General features: G+C 35.0%; 1 protein-coding gene across 3 annotated transcripts in view; it reads right to left on the reverse strand.

Moving 5' to 3' along the window:
- DTWD2 (DTW domain containing 2) overlaps nt 1–16172 on the reverse strand; it is a 90445-nt gene that overhangs the window by 49845 nt on the left and 24428 nt on the right. For all 3 annotated transcript variants that reach the window (XR_013827724.1, XR_013827725.1, XM_079917903.1), the window contains exons 2-4: nt 13046–13136; nt 8944–9038; nt 5989–6181 (exon numbers count right to left, since the gene is read on the reverse strand). Coding sequence is in view for 1 of the 3 variants with exons in the window: in XM_079917903.1 (XP_079774029.1) it covers nt 5989–6181; nt 8944–9038; nt 13046–13136 (379 nt within the window). In the remaining 2 variants the exon portion in view is untranslated. The remainder of the gene's footprint in view (nt 1–5988; nt 6182–8943; nt 9039–13045; nt 13137–16172) is intronic.

Consider the following 16172-nt stretch of genomic DNA (forward strand, 5'->3'; position numbering starts at 1 on the left):
ATATATAATAAATGAAAACATCTTCCACCAACTTCACAATTCCCTTGTTTCTACCTCACTTCTCTTCTTACCAAACTACTTAAGATAGTTTTCCATACCAACTGGATCCATTTCTTCACCTCTACTTGCCACTTAAGCCTGACTGCCTGGTTTCCATCCTATCACTCCACTGTAACACTCTGACTAAAATAAACAATAACCGTCATGTCACTAAAACTAATGGATACTTCTCAGTACTCACTTAACTGATCTCTCAGGAGCATTCAACTTTGCTAACACTCTTCTTCCTTTGTTCTCAAGACACCACATTCCTTTAGTTTTCTTTCTACCCATCTGGCTACACATTCTTTGTCTCCTTTGTGGTTTCAACCTTCTCTCCTGGTTATTAAATACTCAAGTTTCTCAAGGTCCAATCTTAAATACTTGTTTTTAACTCCATATTCTCATTCTAGATAATATCATCCATAACCTGGTTTCACTTGCCACCTAAGTGGAAATGACTCACAAATGTATATACCTCAGTCTTTAACCACTCCCGTAAACTTTAGATTGAAAATTATTACTTTAAAGGGATTCTAAATTCTCAAGTTCATTTTACTGGGAATAGTTCAGAAGATATATATATATATATATATATATATATATATATATATATATATATACACGAAAACATGGTAAGTGCAGAGATTCAATATCTAATTAATAGTTTAGGATTATCCTAAGGAAGTAGTATACCCTGATGGAAAAAACCTGAAAGTCCCTACTATTTCAACTTCAATATATATATGCTAGTGAGAAAAAGGAAGAAAGTAGATATGAGTGAGTCCACACTGTAGGGCTGCCCCCCTAAAGAGAGTGACCAACAGTGCAAACATCCATATCTTTAGTGACACTGAAATGGTGGTCAAATAGCCAAAAGCACTCTAACTTGTGAGTGAGACAAGGTCAGAAGAGTCAGGTGGATGGTACCACCATGATCCTATCTTTGGAACAAGATTCCAGTCAGTGGGTGGAGCTTCTGTGGTCCAGTTTCTAGGAGCAAGAACTAGGGAGGTGGGGATTTAAGGCAGAGTTCAGTCCCACTGGGGGAAATGGAATGATAAGTCAGAAATCAAGGCTGAAATTCAATCACCTAACTGAGCACTCTAAGTGCACTAAAGCAGAGGGGAGACTCACTGTGATCATGAGTGTCCAGGGTTCACCTCAGGTATCCAAATATCAATCTCAGAACATCCCTGATGCAAGTGGACTGCATAATATCCTGCCTGCCTTGATCAACATTAACAACAACAACAATCATCTAAACACCAGGACTCAGGATGGTAGTGTGGTGCCCCTAAAACTGAACAGATGCCCATGAGCAGTGGGATTTGGAGTCGTTAAGATCTCCATTCTCACTCTAGTTCTTCTATTTTCAAACTTAAAAAATCACTCTAAGCCTCAGGTTTCTCATCTATGAAGTGAGATAATTAACAATACTATTCAAATCCACAGGAAGATGCAGAAGAAAGGAAATGACCAAAATGCTAACTATGATTATTTATGGATAGTAGGATTTCAAGCAATTTTTATTTTCCTCTTTGAAATTTCCTGCTCAATGTAGAAAATTTTCAAAATAATTACAAGGAGGATAATGAAAAACCTCTTGTGTCCCTAGTACCCAGAGTTTTGAGCTTCCTTCTAAGTCTATCATTCTAATTTAGAGATTATTTTTATTTAAATCTCAAAAACAGAAAAAAATAGTATTGTAAGTAATTGGAGTAAGCTATGAAAAGAGACAACTTCTTAAAATGAGAGCCACATAATATTCACAAATATGAACTATTACAATCCATAGCATATACAGAATGCCAAATTAACTGCTACTATAAAACATTATGATTCAATTTTTAAAAAATACTTATTCAAACCATCTAACAATTTGCTTAAAGAATGAAATTATATAATGCATGCTAAAATTTTCTAACATGCAATATTATCCAACAGAGATGTCATTTATTAATACCAAAAAATAAACATGATTGCTGAATACAAATAAATTAGGATTGAATAACATTCACTCAGGAGTCCTGAAGGAACTCAAATGTGAAGCTATCAAACTATGAGCTAAAATTTGTAAAAGCCGCTGAAAGATTTCAAGAATTTTTCATGATATTCATTTAAAAAAAGGCTCCAAGGGCTCTCAAGGAACTACAAACTGGTGAGTAAAAAAGAAATATTTCTAATCACAGGTTTGAAAATTTTCCACTTAAGTAAGAATAATTTCTAGCCATAAAAAGTAATAATATTTTCTGCAAAGGGAACTCATGCCTCCATGGTTCTTCTGGAGGAAAAAAATATATATGGTGCATCTCAGCCTATCATATTGCATATAGGTCAGATTTTTCATTTTCAAATGAAAAAATGAACCTGGACACGGTTAAGATAAAAATAACTAGAATAGTCACTCTCTAAAGAGGATATAATAAAAACATTCTCTTCTTAGAAATATGAAAGCCAAAAGAAGATGTTACATGTTAATAAAATCACAAAGAGTACAGATAACATGAACACAGAATTATTCAGCAGAACAAAAAGATATCCCTTAACACTCAAAGGGAAGGTAGTTTGGGGAAAACAAAAGGAATTAATAACCACACATTACAAAATATGTGGTAATACAGGGAATTCAGAACTCCAATTATTCCAGCTAAAAATAATAATATAAGCTATTTCAGCAGTATAAAATAAATAAATGATCGGTCTATTCAGGATAGTCTGATTCTTAATTGGCATTTTAGGGCTGTAATACAGGAGAGGCCGTATGTAGGCAGTCCAGTCAACAGTCCCAGCTGAGCACAGCCTTCCATCCATCGCTGCCAAAGTGCCAGATTCATGGAGAAAGCTCTTGGACCCACCAGACCAAACCAACTATTAGATGAAAATCACCAAGTGACCTCTGACAACAAGTCAAACTGAATTCTTGACCAACAAAATCGTGAGATACAATAATATGGCTGTTTTAAGATACTATGTTTTGCAGAATTTTGTTACGCAGTTTGTCATGGGTTCCCAAGACTACTCACAGGTCTAGTGATTCACTAGGACTCACAGAACTCAGCATCTAGTTCAACGTATGACTAAGACTTATTACAGCAAAAGAACACAAAGCAAAATTACCAAAGGGAAAAGACACATGTCCAAATGAAATCAGGCTCAAGCTTCCAAGAGTCCTCTCCCAGTGAGGTTGAAGAGGATGCACTTAAATCCTCCAGCATTACACTGTGACAACCTGTGTTAAGTGCTGCCTACCAGAGAAGCTCATTAGAGACACAGGGCCCAAGGTCTTTACTGGAGATTAGTTACATAGGCACCCTCTGCCTGGCACGCACCAAAATTTTAGACTCCTACAGAAAAGCAAGTATTCATTGTACACCACATTGTTTGTACAACAGTGAGCCACTCATCCTTTAGGGAAAGTTTATATCTGTGCAGCAAACTGTTTACCATTCACATTCTCAGATGCCAAAGGCCGTTCTTGCAAGAATGTTTCTAAGGGGCTTCCCTGGTGGCGCAGCGGTTGGGAGTCCGCCTGCCGACGCAGGGGACGCGGGTTCGTGCCCCGGTCCGGGAGGATCCCGCATGCCACGGAGAGAAGCCACTGCAATGAGAAGCCTGCACACTGCAACAAAGAGTACCCCCCGCTCACCACAATTAGAGAAAGCCTGTGTGCAGCAACAAAGACCCAACACAGCCAAACATAAATAAATAAAATAAATTTAAAAAGAAGAAAATGGGGCTTCCCTGGTGGCGCAGTGGTTGAGAGTCCGCCTGCCGCTGCAGGGGACGCGGGTTCGTGCCCCGGTCCGGGAGGATCCCGCGTGCCGCGGAGCGGCTGGGCCCGTGAGCCATGGCCGCTGGGCCTGCGCGTCCGGAGCCTGTGCTCCGCAGCGGGAGAGGCCACAACAGTGAGAGGCCCACGTACCACAAAAAAAAAAAAAAAAAAAAGAAGAAAATGTAGGAATAACTTCATTAAAAGCACACAAATAGAAGCTTTCCATATACCTTTTTCAATATAAAATAGCCTGGGCATGCCAAAAATAACAGCATAAAGTAAAACCACAATAACAAACTAAAAAAACACTTTCATTGTTAAATAGAGAAGGTAAATTTTTTATATTCATAGAACATGCACAAAAATTTGCCATGTACTTACCCTGATAAAAATCATAAAATTATTCACAATATTGTTGGCAATGTTATTTTATCATGATCCAACAAAATAAAAATAAAAATAGCTACAAAAATGTTATAACACTTGAGAATTAAGAACTCTGATAATCCATGGGTAGAAAGAAATCAAAACAAATTACAAATTATATCAATGGTATAGATACAAAAACACATCAATCCAAAACTATAGGATACAATGACAATTATACTAAGAAGAAACATTACAGTCTTCTTTCCTTTTATTATTAAAGAAGAAACTCACTAATCTTAATAAAGAAACATAGTACTTATAGCACAAATCCTACAATCAGAAAAAATAATTTAGCTGAAAAAGGTAAAATAAATTGATCAAGCTAAAAGTTCAAATTGATGAAGTAAGAATAAAGTTTAATAGCCATTAAAACAATCTAAAGGCTAATACTTCTAAAAGCTCAATAAACAAGGAAATCCCTCTTGAGTCTGTTCATGGGGGAGAAAAGTGTGTGTGTGTGTGTGTGTGTGTGTGTGTGTGTGTGTGTGTGTGTGTGTGTTTATGATTAGAAAAAAAAAAGGGAAACATCCAGAAGAAATTAAAATAAGTACTTAAGAATATATAGGTATATGGCAAATAATCTGTTAACCCAAGGGAAAGGAATAATTCCCTAGAAAAGATAAACTATTAAAAAATGAAGCAAATAGAAGTAGAAAGCTTGAATAATTTTCATGAAAGAGTTTGAAAGAAGGGTTTTAAAGTTACCATTTTAAAGAGACCAGTATCAGGTGGCTTCACCATAGAGCTCCATGTAATTTTTAAGGAGCAAAACTATTTTTTTTTTCTTCATTCACAATTTTTATTTCTTGCAGTGAACTTTTTATATCTTCAAAGTCAATTTGTCTTTAAAAAAATTAATACTTCTTATTCATGGTACAATCCATCCCCCCCTCCCCCAAGGAAAACAAATTCAGGGACGGAGTCATTTGGGGGAAGTTGAAATAGGTACTATAGGTTCGTGACAAAGGCTTCCCAGCCCACCGTCCTGTACATATACAACAAAATGGCAGCACCTCAAGTTCACCTAAATGAAGTTAGGTTAACTATTATTTAAACTATTCCAAGTCACAGAAAAATATTAAAATCTCTCCTATTTATTTGGTGAAGTTACCATTATCTTAGTACCCAAATATTATAATAAAAGTACATAAGATATATAAATTATAATTTAAAGCCATTAAATAAAATATAAGCTTCTGTAATATATCAAAAGGGTAGTACAATATGACCCAGTAGAGTTCATTCTAATAATACAAGAACAGTCCCACATTAGGAAATGTATCATCATCAATTACATCAACAAATTGAAGGATAAACCATATGATTATAATCATGAATGACAAAAAAAATATTTCATAAAAACTCAGTCATGCCTAATAAGAACAAAGTAATTTAGTATTCCAAAAATATTTAAACATAACACTTCTTAACAAAAACATTAATACACATAGAAATAAATAATCCTTACACTGCTCTGATTAAATGTCTGAGAAACTTTTATTACAGCTAAATGCCTAAACTATGGTGAAATCTGATGGTAGGAACTGACAAAGAAGGACAAATTTGAAATTTTCTGCTTACATATAAAACATACACACAAGCATATACATACCTCTGTACATAACATTTGCATATCTAAACACCATCAAATTCATATATAAACGCATATGTGTGTCCTCTCACAGAAAATATATACATGTATAACTATACATTTGTATTTACTCTATGTTAAAATACTAGTTTACCTGTTTAGGCAGTCGGAACAAGGAATTCTTGTAGAAAATGTCCTTAGCCTGGCTCCATGTACCATCGATGATGATGATTGTGGAAGGATAAATAGGAGAATCTAATATAAATTCTTCCAAATTAGCAGCTTCAGCCCCTGGATATAATATTAATGTATCAGACTTCCGACAAACAGTTGAAAGTTCAGGATCTCTAAAAGTTTAAAATAAAAGTCTTTATTAGCCTGGCGGGGGTGTGGAGTTTTATTATTCTTATTGAACTTCATTCAAAAATACATGTCAAAGCATTTTGTCACTAGAGATGTAATAAAGAATGACACAGCCTCTGTCTGCAAGCAACAAAACAAACTTGAGGGGGAAGGAGACAAGTTAAAAGTCAATTAAAGACAATAAATGGTATAATCTTCAAACTATAATAATAAGTAGCATCTACAAAAATATACAGCCAATACCAGCTCTAACAACGTCCTTTTAGATTGGTATCAAGGTAAAGATAGGGGCTTTTGCCACTCATAATACACATTGTACTGAAGGTCCCAGTTACTACAATAAGGCAAGAAAAAGAAATAAAAGGCATAAACATCAGAAAGGAAGAAATATAAATGACCCTATCTGCAGATAATCCTACTTACATTGAAAGTTCTAGGGAATCTACAAAACAATTTCTACAACTAACAAATACATTTAGAAAGTCATAGTATACAGGGTTAATATACAAAGCCCAACTGTTTTCTTATACACTAGTGGCAAAAAACTGAAAATAAGTATTTTTAAATTCCATTTACAAAGGATACTAAAAGTAATAAGTCTCTTAATCATTCCCCCATGGTTACATCACATACTCTAACAAAAAACTAAATCAATCATTCAGGACTTCCCTGGTGGTGCAGTGGTTAAGAATCCACCTGCCACTGCAGGGGACATGGGTTCGAGCCCTGGTCAGGGAAGATCCCACATGCTGTGGAGAACTAAGCCCGTGCGCCACAACTACTGAGCCTGCGCTCTAGAGCCTGTGAGCCACAACTACTGAGTCCACGTGCCACAAATACTGAAGCCCTCACGCCTAGAGCCTATGCTCCACAACAAGAGAAGCCACTGCAGTGAGAAGCCTGTGCACCTCAACAAAGAGTAGCCCCCACTCGCCACAACTAGAGAAAGCCCGCACGCAGCAACAAAGACCCAAATGCAGCCAAAAATAAATAAATAAATAAAATAAATTTATAAAAATAAATAAATAAATCATTCAATTACCAGATTAATATTAAATCAATAATCTTAGTCAGCTTTAGTTTAAAATCCATACGTGAATAATAATTTACTGAGTAAGCACTATATTTGGTACCATCAAAAATACTGAGCTTAGGGCTTCCCTGGTGGCGCAGTGGCTGAGAGTCCGCCTGCCGATGCAGGGGACACGGGTTCGTGCCCCAGTCGGGGAAGATCCCACATGTCGTGGAGCGGCTAGGCCCGTGAGCCATGGCCACTGAGCCTGCACGTCGGGAGCCTGTGCTCCGCAACGGGAGAGGCCACAGCAGTGAGAGGCCCGAGTACCGCAAAAAAATAAAAATTTAAAAAAATAATAATACTGAGCTTAATATCATAGGCTCAAAATGGGATAGGCTATTTAGAAAAATATCAAGTTTCTCATCCCCACGCACATCTGTGGAAGGGTTACATAGCCAAATGTCAGGGATGACCCAGATGGTTTCCACTTCTACCACCATAGATGCTCACCATTTTTGCAATAAAATAACCAAGATCCAAGCTGGCAGATTATATATCCACATCTATCCAAGAATTATAAAGAAACTATCATTATAAAGAGCCTCTGTGTGAAAGAAGTGTCACAGTGTAAATTATGTGGTTGCTCCCCATGTGAAGGGCTCTGGATGGTGCTTCCACTCCCAACAAAATGGCAGAATCTGCAACAGCAGCACCAAGCCCAGAGCAAAGCTCACCTCTGGGGGACAAGGCAATGCAAACTGTGCAAAAGAAAAATCTATATGAGAAAAGAATGCCTAACCAATAGTTTCAGAGAAAGGAAAAAAATGATTTTATAAAGTTCTAACATGATGTTTTCATAATACAAAGCCAAAATAATAAAGGAAGGAAAAAGTTTGGTCAATTCCTTGGGCTTGGTGCTGCCACTAGTCTTACTTAGCATTTTCATAAGTGAACTGAAAAAGAAATCTAAAAATATATTTAACTGTGTAGATAGGATCAAAGTAATTTGTGAAGGCTCTGAATAGGTAGAAAAGCAACAAATATGCTTCAAAGGTAAGAAACAACTTGTAGAAAAATTTCAATATACATACAGTATATTATATGTATTTATAATAATGGGTTCTGTAATACAGTGTAAAATAAGATCCAAGAATATTACAGAACTGTCTGTGAAGATATCAACTAACAAACTGCTGCACATACTGGGCCTCATCAAAAAAAATATTTTAAACACAACAAGAGAAGGCATTCTATCATTTTTTTAAAATATGGATGTGCCTATAACTGGAACACTAAATATAGTTCTAGTCAATGTACCTTAGGAAAGCCTTCATGGGCTAGAAATGAATATATGTTTATATAAATGTATATCATATATAATTGTAAAAGAAAAAGAAAGAAAAACATTAACTAAATCTAATACAAGTACACTAACATCTTGAAATAAACTATCTTAACAAAAATGAAATAAACAGGAAATATACATGCCTTTTAGGCTCAACATACATACCATGGAATTTAGATAATGCTATAATTTGTTTATTCCATTTTGGTCTGTTTTTGTTTATGTTTATGTTTTGCTTATCTTGTATTATTTTGAGAGAGAAGGCAGAAATTAAATTTTTTAACCATTTCCAATGTACCACGTTCTAGGTCTAATAGGTAACTTGAAGGAAACCATTTTTAAAGTAAAAAAAGAATTCATTTAAATTGCCCTAAAAGTTAATTTACCTTTCCTCACTGAAGCGACGACCAATCTTGACTTTACACTTATCTTGGGGGAGACATGCTGCTAGCAGAGGAACTGTCCGCAACACCTTGTTTTCCTGTAATTAAATAATTAATTAAAATGTAGATTCTAATTAGATAAACACGCTTTTAAAACCTTTTGATGAACATCTGATTCACAGCATTATGTATAATTTTCACAAGTCTTTTACTACAGACCACAGTTTAATAAAAAGAGGTACAGTTTCTCTGACTTATCAGTATTAAATATAATACAAGTGTATATTTTTATTCTATTTGGGTGTATTTACATGTTTACTGATCAAAAAGGATAACATTATTCTAAATAATAAAGATTATGAAAAATGTAAATTTGTGTTTAACTAAATTGAATTCATTTATTCTGACAAACTTTTTATTTCACTAGTAATTACATTTTGTAGTATGTCAACTTGAAGGTAACTGCCTAGATATTTATGCCCCAAAAGCAAGGAAGTGCTCAAAAAAAAAACAAAACAATAGGGCATATCAAAGGGACACAGAAGCCAATTTTAAAGAGCACCCAATGGAACAACTTGAGCAACAAAATAACAGTATTTGGATTATAACCCAAAGTATAAAATAAATACAGAGTCTAGACTGATATAAATAAATGATTGAATAAATAAATGGGAGAGAAGTGACAAATCTTCCTCATAGAAGAATTCCAAGTAATAAACATAAACTCTCCCCTCTCCAGGAGGTGGAGTTTAATCTCTCCCTCCTACTTGAGTGTGGGCTGGATTTATGGCCTTCCTTCCAAGGAATAAAGTATGGAAAAAGAAAAAAATTATAACTTTAGTGTGAAAAAAGCTGGTGACCATTTCTGTAAATTGCATTAACTATCATCATAGATAATGTTCACCATAAATCAGTGGGTTTTTTTCAACGTTCTAACTTCCAACACTAAAAACCACCTTTCTGGTTGCCACAAGAATTCCATTCTTAATCCTTAGTAAAGTCAGGTGCTTAGCTATTCTGCTTTAGCCTCATACTTTTCTTGGTTATTTTGGTCTATAGTGCTCAGTCACTGCCTGGCTCTTCTCCACTGGCCCATCTCGGAATGTCATGCTTGATCAAATAAGTGACAGAGGCCCTCTCTAATCAGTTTACTTACATAGAGCCCAATGTTAGCTTTACCAGTTTATATAATCCTGCATATACATATCCTCACAGTGAATAACTTGTGTCTATAAAAAAGACAATGTACTAAAGGAATATCAAATATTACTTACTTTCCTTTAGGAATATCAGTTATTTAGTAAATATACAAAATAATAAAGTTAGATATGAATTTATAAAAGTAATTAAAAATAAATTTATAATTACATTATTTACGTTTAAACAGAAACCAAAAGTATTGTAGTAACAGTATTCAACAACCACAAACAGACACATAGATATACTCTCAGGGACATTTTTGTGTTTACCTCTTCCACCCCTGGGTCTTGGAATTATTGATTAAAATAGCATGGAAAAGGTAAATTTGCAGATGCTGAGAGTAGTTAAACTGATCTACCTAATATAAAGTTCAAAAAGGAAACAGAAGAGTCAGAATTTGCTGGGATTTTAACTAAAAAGAACATGTAGCAGGCTGGCACTCTGAGGAAGCCTGAAAACAAGTTGGAGCAGCTCGTATGATGAATGGGACTAGCAGGAGATAGGTGAGAGGGAAGTTTCAGGACATTTTCCAGCGTCTCATACTGTTTTCCTCCCTCCTTACCATCACTATTGAGACTTCGACACATAATTAAATCACTTTCCAAACTTTTGTCAAAGTAACACATGTAAAATAGTCAAATTAAATGGTGCCTAAAGATTTGTAATGTTCCCAGATACACTCCCCAATACTACTTCCTAGAGGCAATCACTTTAACTCTTCTATTTCTTCCAGTAGTTATGTCCATATTTCTATATATGTCTTGCTATTTCTTATCAATTTTAGATATTATCTAAAAACTACCATTTATTATCATAATAGCTAACTTTAACGTATATAATTCTAAGTGCATTTTATATATTATTCATTTACTACGCACCACCACCAAGTAATGAAGTATATTTTTTATTATGTCCATTTCACTAATGACAAAACTGAAGCACAGAGAGGTTAATTATCTTGCCCAGGGTTACAGAGTTTACAGAGCTGCTAAGGATTTAAACTCCTGAGCCTTACTCTTAACTACAGCATTCTATAACTACAGCCTCTCATAATAAATGAAAATTTAGCTTTCTTACAACACTCCTTACCCTTACATCTTCTAATATTTTTAGTTAAATCAATAAACAGTATTTACATCATTAATGCCTACATATACGTAGTTCACAAAACGCCAAGCAATTTAACACAACGTTTCTTTCTTGTAAAGTATTTTTGTTATTCTTGAGATAACTGTTTTGTTTTTATCCTTAAGTAATTTTCTATATGCATATACCTACTCTTTGAAATGCTCCATCATATCACCTCCATTTCATCCACTCCATCAAGTCTTCTTTTCTCAAAGCCCCCTCCTAGAGCCTATCCAAATGGTTTTCAATCATTTTTTAGGGGAAGTCATCAAATTGGCCTATTCTTTTATTGAAAACAGTATGCTGAGATTAAGCACAAGGCAGCCAAGTATGATTGACTTAGATTAAGATTGTAAAGTTCCTTGGAACTTTAAGGAAAAACAGTATGTATGTACTTGTACATACATAAAATACATTTATAGCACACACAATTACGGATGAATCATCTAAACTGTGAATTAACTATGAAGGAAGGAAGGAAGGGAAGGAGGGAGAGAAGGAGGAGAAAGTGGGGGAGGGGGTATGGAGGACAAGAGAGGAATGAAGAAAAAAAGGAACAAATAAGAGATATGAAAACATTAAAACTGCCACAAATCTATGAAAACACCTACATTTTAAAAGCCATCTTATGTCTGGAACCATACAACAATGAAAAGGCCCCATACTATGCATATGGCAAAATGAAAACAGCACTCAACATCAAAAGTCAAGTTTTAGCCACAACTGTTATGGCCAGTAAGCTATCATTTTATGTAAATTTGAGCTGCACCGTGTTGTATGTTTAAACGCAGTAAAATAATGCTAGTGATTAAAGTGTCACAATCCTGACAAAAGCATGTTGTTAACACTGAAAAAAAAAAAGGCTGCCCAACAAATGAAATACTTAACAATTTGCAATAAAAGAATAATTGCTCCATCATTTGGAAAAGGAAAGTGACAGATTAATATACTTTAATGTCTTTGTTAAAGTCTTCAAGTGGTATACACCTCAGAAATTTAAGAAAAAATTATTCCTCCTTCAAAAGCCTGGAAGAGTTTTAACTTCAGTTTACAGTAAACCCATTTTTGTACCATGCATCAACTAGTTTGGTATTGATGATAATTTCTGGTTTTCTATGATCTCCTTCACTCCTCTCTTCATTACTGCAGTTAATCAAGAGTTACTAACATACATACACACTAGCACATGCATAATTCTCACCAACATATGAAATTATTAACTAAAAAGTCTTTCTATACAACACGTACACATATTTTTATATATTTATTTTTATATATACATGTAAAACATACATATTTGTTCTAGTCACTTAAAGAAGTAAAAAATTTATTTTACGCATTCATTTTATAACACTTAAATGCTGAGCATTATCTCTGCCCTAACAAGAAAAGACATCAAAGGATACAAGCTATGACCAGAATTTAAAAAGCAATAATTTCTTAGCTCTCTATTCACAAAATCTTTTTTTCCTCTATACAAAATTGTTGGAGTTCTAAACTTCTATATATTCAATATTCATTATACAATTCAGTAATGTACTTTCTATGAAATAACACCATTTTATGAAATAACACATTTTTTGTCTGTCTATAAAGCATATGATATTATACTATCATATAATATATAAAAGAAACTATTTTTTTCCCAAAGAGAGCATTTATCATCAATTTATTTTCAAAAATGCTCAAGAGCTGAAAGGGATGAGTATGTTCATCTGTATGCTTCCTCTTGTATCCTAATATTCTATCTGAAATTGTGTATTTTATAACATCTTACCTCTGCTGGATGCTGAATTATGTACAAGTGGGTAGAGATGTGTAGAGGATGCACTGGTAGAAACGGACACAAACACACTTTCTGAGGTCGGCTAAAGGGCAGAAAAAAAATGAAAACCTGTATGTTTAAAATAAAATTATATACCAATAACCTAAAATTTGAACATAATCTCACTTCATTATATAGATTTGCTAAAGCTGCATTCTTTAAAATGATACCAAGAATGAATTTAATCAATCATATTTTCAATATGAGAATTTGAAAAAAGACTCAAGTAAATTTTTTACCATCCATATAGATCAAAGTACCTCAAAAAATCTTGCCTTAATTATCTTCAATGGAAGAATACTCATAAGTCACCACCATGGTCTTTTTATTCATGAAGAAACACTTCTAATAATTTGCATTCCAAATCAAGAACAGATCTCATGTCAAAGAGAAACCTGGCAATTGATCTAAATCATCTGAAGTTGGAGAGAACAAAATGATGATAAAATATTAGAATATAATTACCACCTAGAAGAGAGTTCTAATCAAACTTAGCCATCAGTCAACATGGAGAGCTTACCAATTGTGAGAAGAAACCCAAACGGGCCACCAAAATATTTTTGGCTAGAATTATATCCACAGAACGCCAGTCTATCCATTTGTTTTCCCTTTTGTTATTGTTTACTTTGTTGTTTTTGTTTTACTTACTTTTTAGTGCTTTACTATTGTTTCAAAAATACTTATTACAAAATTCAGATGGAATAAAAGGGTATACTTCCCATCTCAGTCCTCCAGCCTGGTGCATTCTCTTCCCTAAGGACAACCAGTGATTAGTTTCTTGTGTGTCCTTCCAAAGGTATTGAAGGAATATACATGGATAGTTTACCATTATATCCTATATTTAATATGTGTGTTTATAATATGAAATTCAACAAATGGCCAGATACAGTATATGATGGAAGTAAATTTTCACAATGGATCACTATTATAGGCAGATGTTACATGCCATTACAATAGTACACAAGTGAATGTTATATTAAAGGGAATTCCCAACAGCATACTTACTACTAGAAAACTGATCACTATCAACTGTTTCCTCAATTTTACTTATGTTGAGTTATAGCCTAAGGTAAGAAATACTTATATTAATAAAACACAGTGCGAGTAAATTGGTTCAATTATATCTACCACCTCATTCTACAAGAAACTGTCAAACCTTTGCTCCTGCTGAAGAAATCATCTAGATAATATCTTACGCAAAGGTAGAAATGTATTGTACAACATGACCCCACTTGCCCTCTCCACCAATGAACCCAGAGTGGATGATTAACCAAAGGAAAATCAATATACTTGTTTTCCAGTGATGTCTGAAATGATTCCGTGTGACTACTCAGTCCTACAATGGGTTCCTTCTCAGGAATGTGAGCAGATTTATAGGAATGGAGAGTCTTTCAGCGGTCCCAAGAAGACCACTTAAACATAAGTAAACACCGGAGCAGTGACTGATGGAACTACGTACACTGACAAACAGATCAAGGGCTGCAATTAGAAAGGATTTCCCATTCAATAGGAGGAGGAAGAGAATGAGATACATTAGAATTCTAAAAGTTTAAGTTTCTGATTTTTTTTAAAGATTTTTTTGATGTGGACCATTTTTTTTAAAGTCTTTATTGAATTTGTTACAACACTGCTTCTGCTTTATGTTCTGGTCCCTTGGCCCCAAGGCACGTGGGATCTTAGCTCCCCAACCAGGGATTGAACCCACAACCCCTGCATTGGAAGGCAAAGTCTCAACCACTGGACTGTCAGGGAAGTCCCTAAGTTTCTGATATTTTTATATGAAACTCTGCATATGACTGCAATGCATGATCAGATGTCAGTAAAATTCTTTTATAAAATGTAATTTAAGATCAGATGAAGCCATTTTTTAAAAATCAGAATTTAACTGGATATCAACTTACATATTTATAAATTATATGATTCTAAGAATATGAAAGAATGCAAAAATGTCATATGTCTTATGCAAGAAGCACATACATATCAGCAGGGCCAAAGAACTGCAAAATCCAACAAGTAAACAAGCTGAGTGAAAGCTGTAGATTTCTGTGGGTAGCAGAAAACTAGGTAAAATAAACAGTTAAAATAACATCTTTAGTTCATGACATATATAGTAATTATAAAGGTCCTTAGTATGACAGTTAGGATAGTGCAAAGAACTGCTTTAGCTATTGATAGCTCTGGGTTTCATGTCTGACCAAAACCTCTGTTCATGGGGGGAAAAAAAGTTACCTGGGATAGTAATTTCTTTACTGGAAGGACATGTTTGATCTTTAGGAAGATTTAGAATTAAGTAGTAATTTCTTTACTGGAAGGACATGTTTGATCTTTAGGAAGATTTAGAATTAAATAGTTTGGAGAGTTCTGCTTCCAGGATAACAGGGAAAGTTGCTTCAGAGACCCACACTCCAGTGAAACAAGCAAAACTGACAAATACTGTTTTATAAAACCACCATTTAAAGTCTCTGGAGGGACTTCCCTGGTGGACAAGTGGTAAAGAAGCCGCCTTCCAATGCAGGGGACGCGGGTTCAATCCCTGGTCAGGGAACTAAGATCCCACATGCCACAGGGCAACTAAGCCCACATGCCACAACTACTGCGCTCGTGCGCCTCAACTAGAGGGCCTGTGTGCCACAAACCACAGAGCCCACGCACTCTGGAACCCGCGTGCCACAACTAGAGAAGAATAAACCCACACGCCACAACTAGAGAGAAGCCCACGCACCACAAGAGAGAAACCCGCACGCCACGACAAAGAGCCCGCACGCCACAAACAAAAGATTCCACGTGCCTCAACGAAGTTCCCACGTGCTGCAACTAAGACCCAACACAGCCAAAACTAAATAAAATAAACAAATAAATAAATCTTTTTAAAAAAAACTTAAAACAATAAAGTCTCTGGAAATTGTCCTAAGGGCATATTCAAATGAAGAAACATTATTCAAGAAAATCTATGAAAACTTGGTATTGGGATAGTTTGTGGCATTTGAGCCATAACCCATTTACTACCTTGCCCCAGTTTAGGTTGACAGAAACTCCACTCCAGGTAAGTGTGGCCAAGAGAACAGAGCTTCCTCTCAGC

The sequence above is a fragment of the Stenella coeruleoalba genome (genome assembly GCF_951394435.1).
Source record: "Stenella coeruleoalba genome assembly, chromosome: 3".
Classification (NCBI taxonomy): Eukaryota; Metazoa; Chordata; class Mammalia; order Artiodactyla; family Delphinidae; genus Stenella; species Stenella coeruleoalba.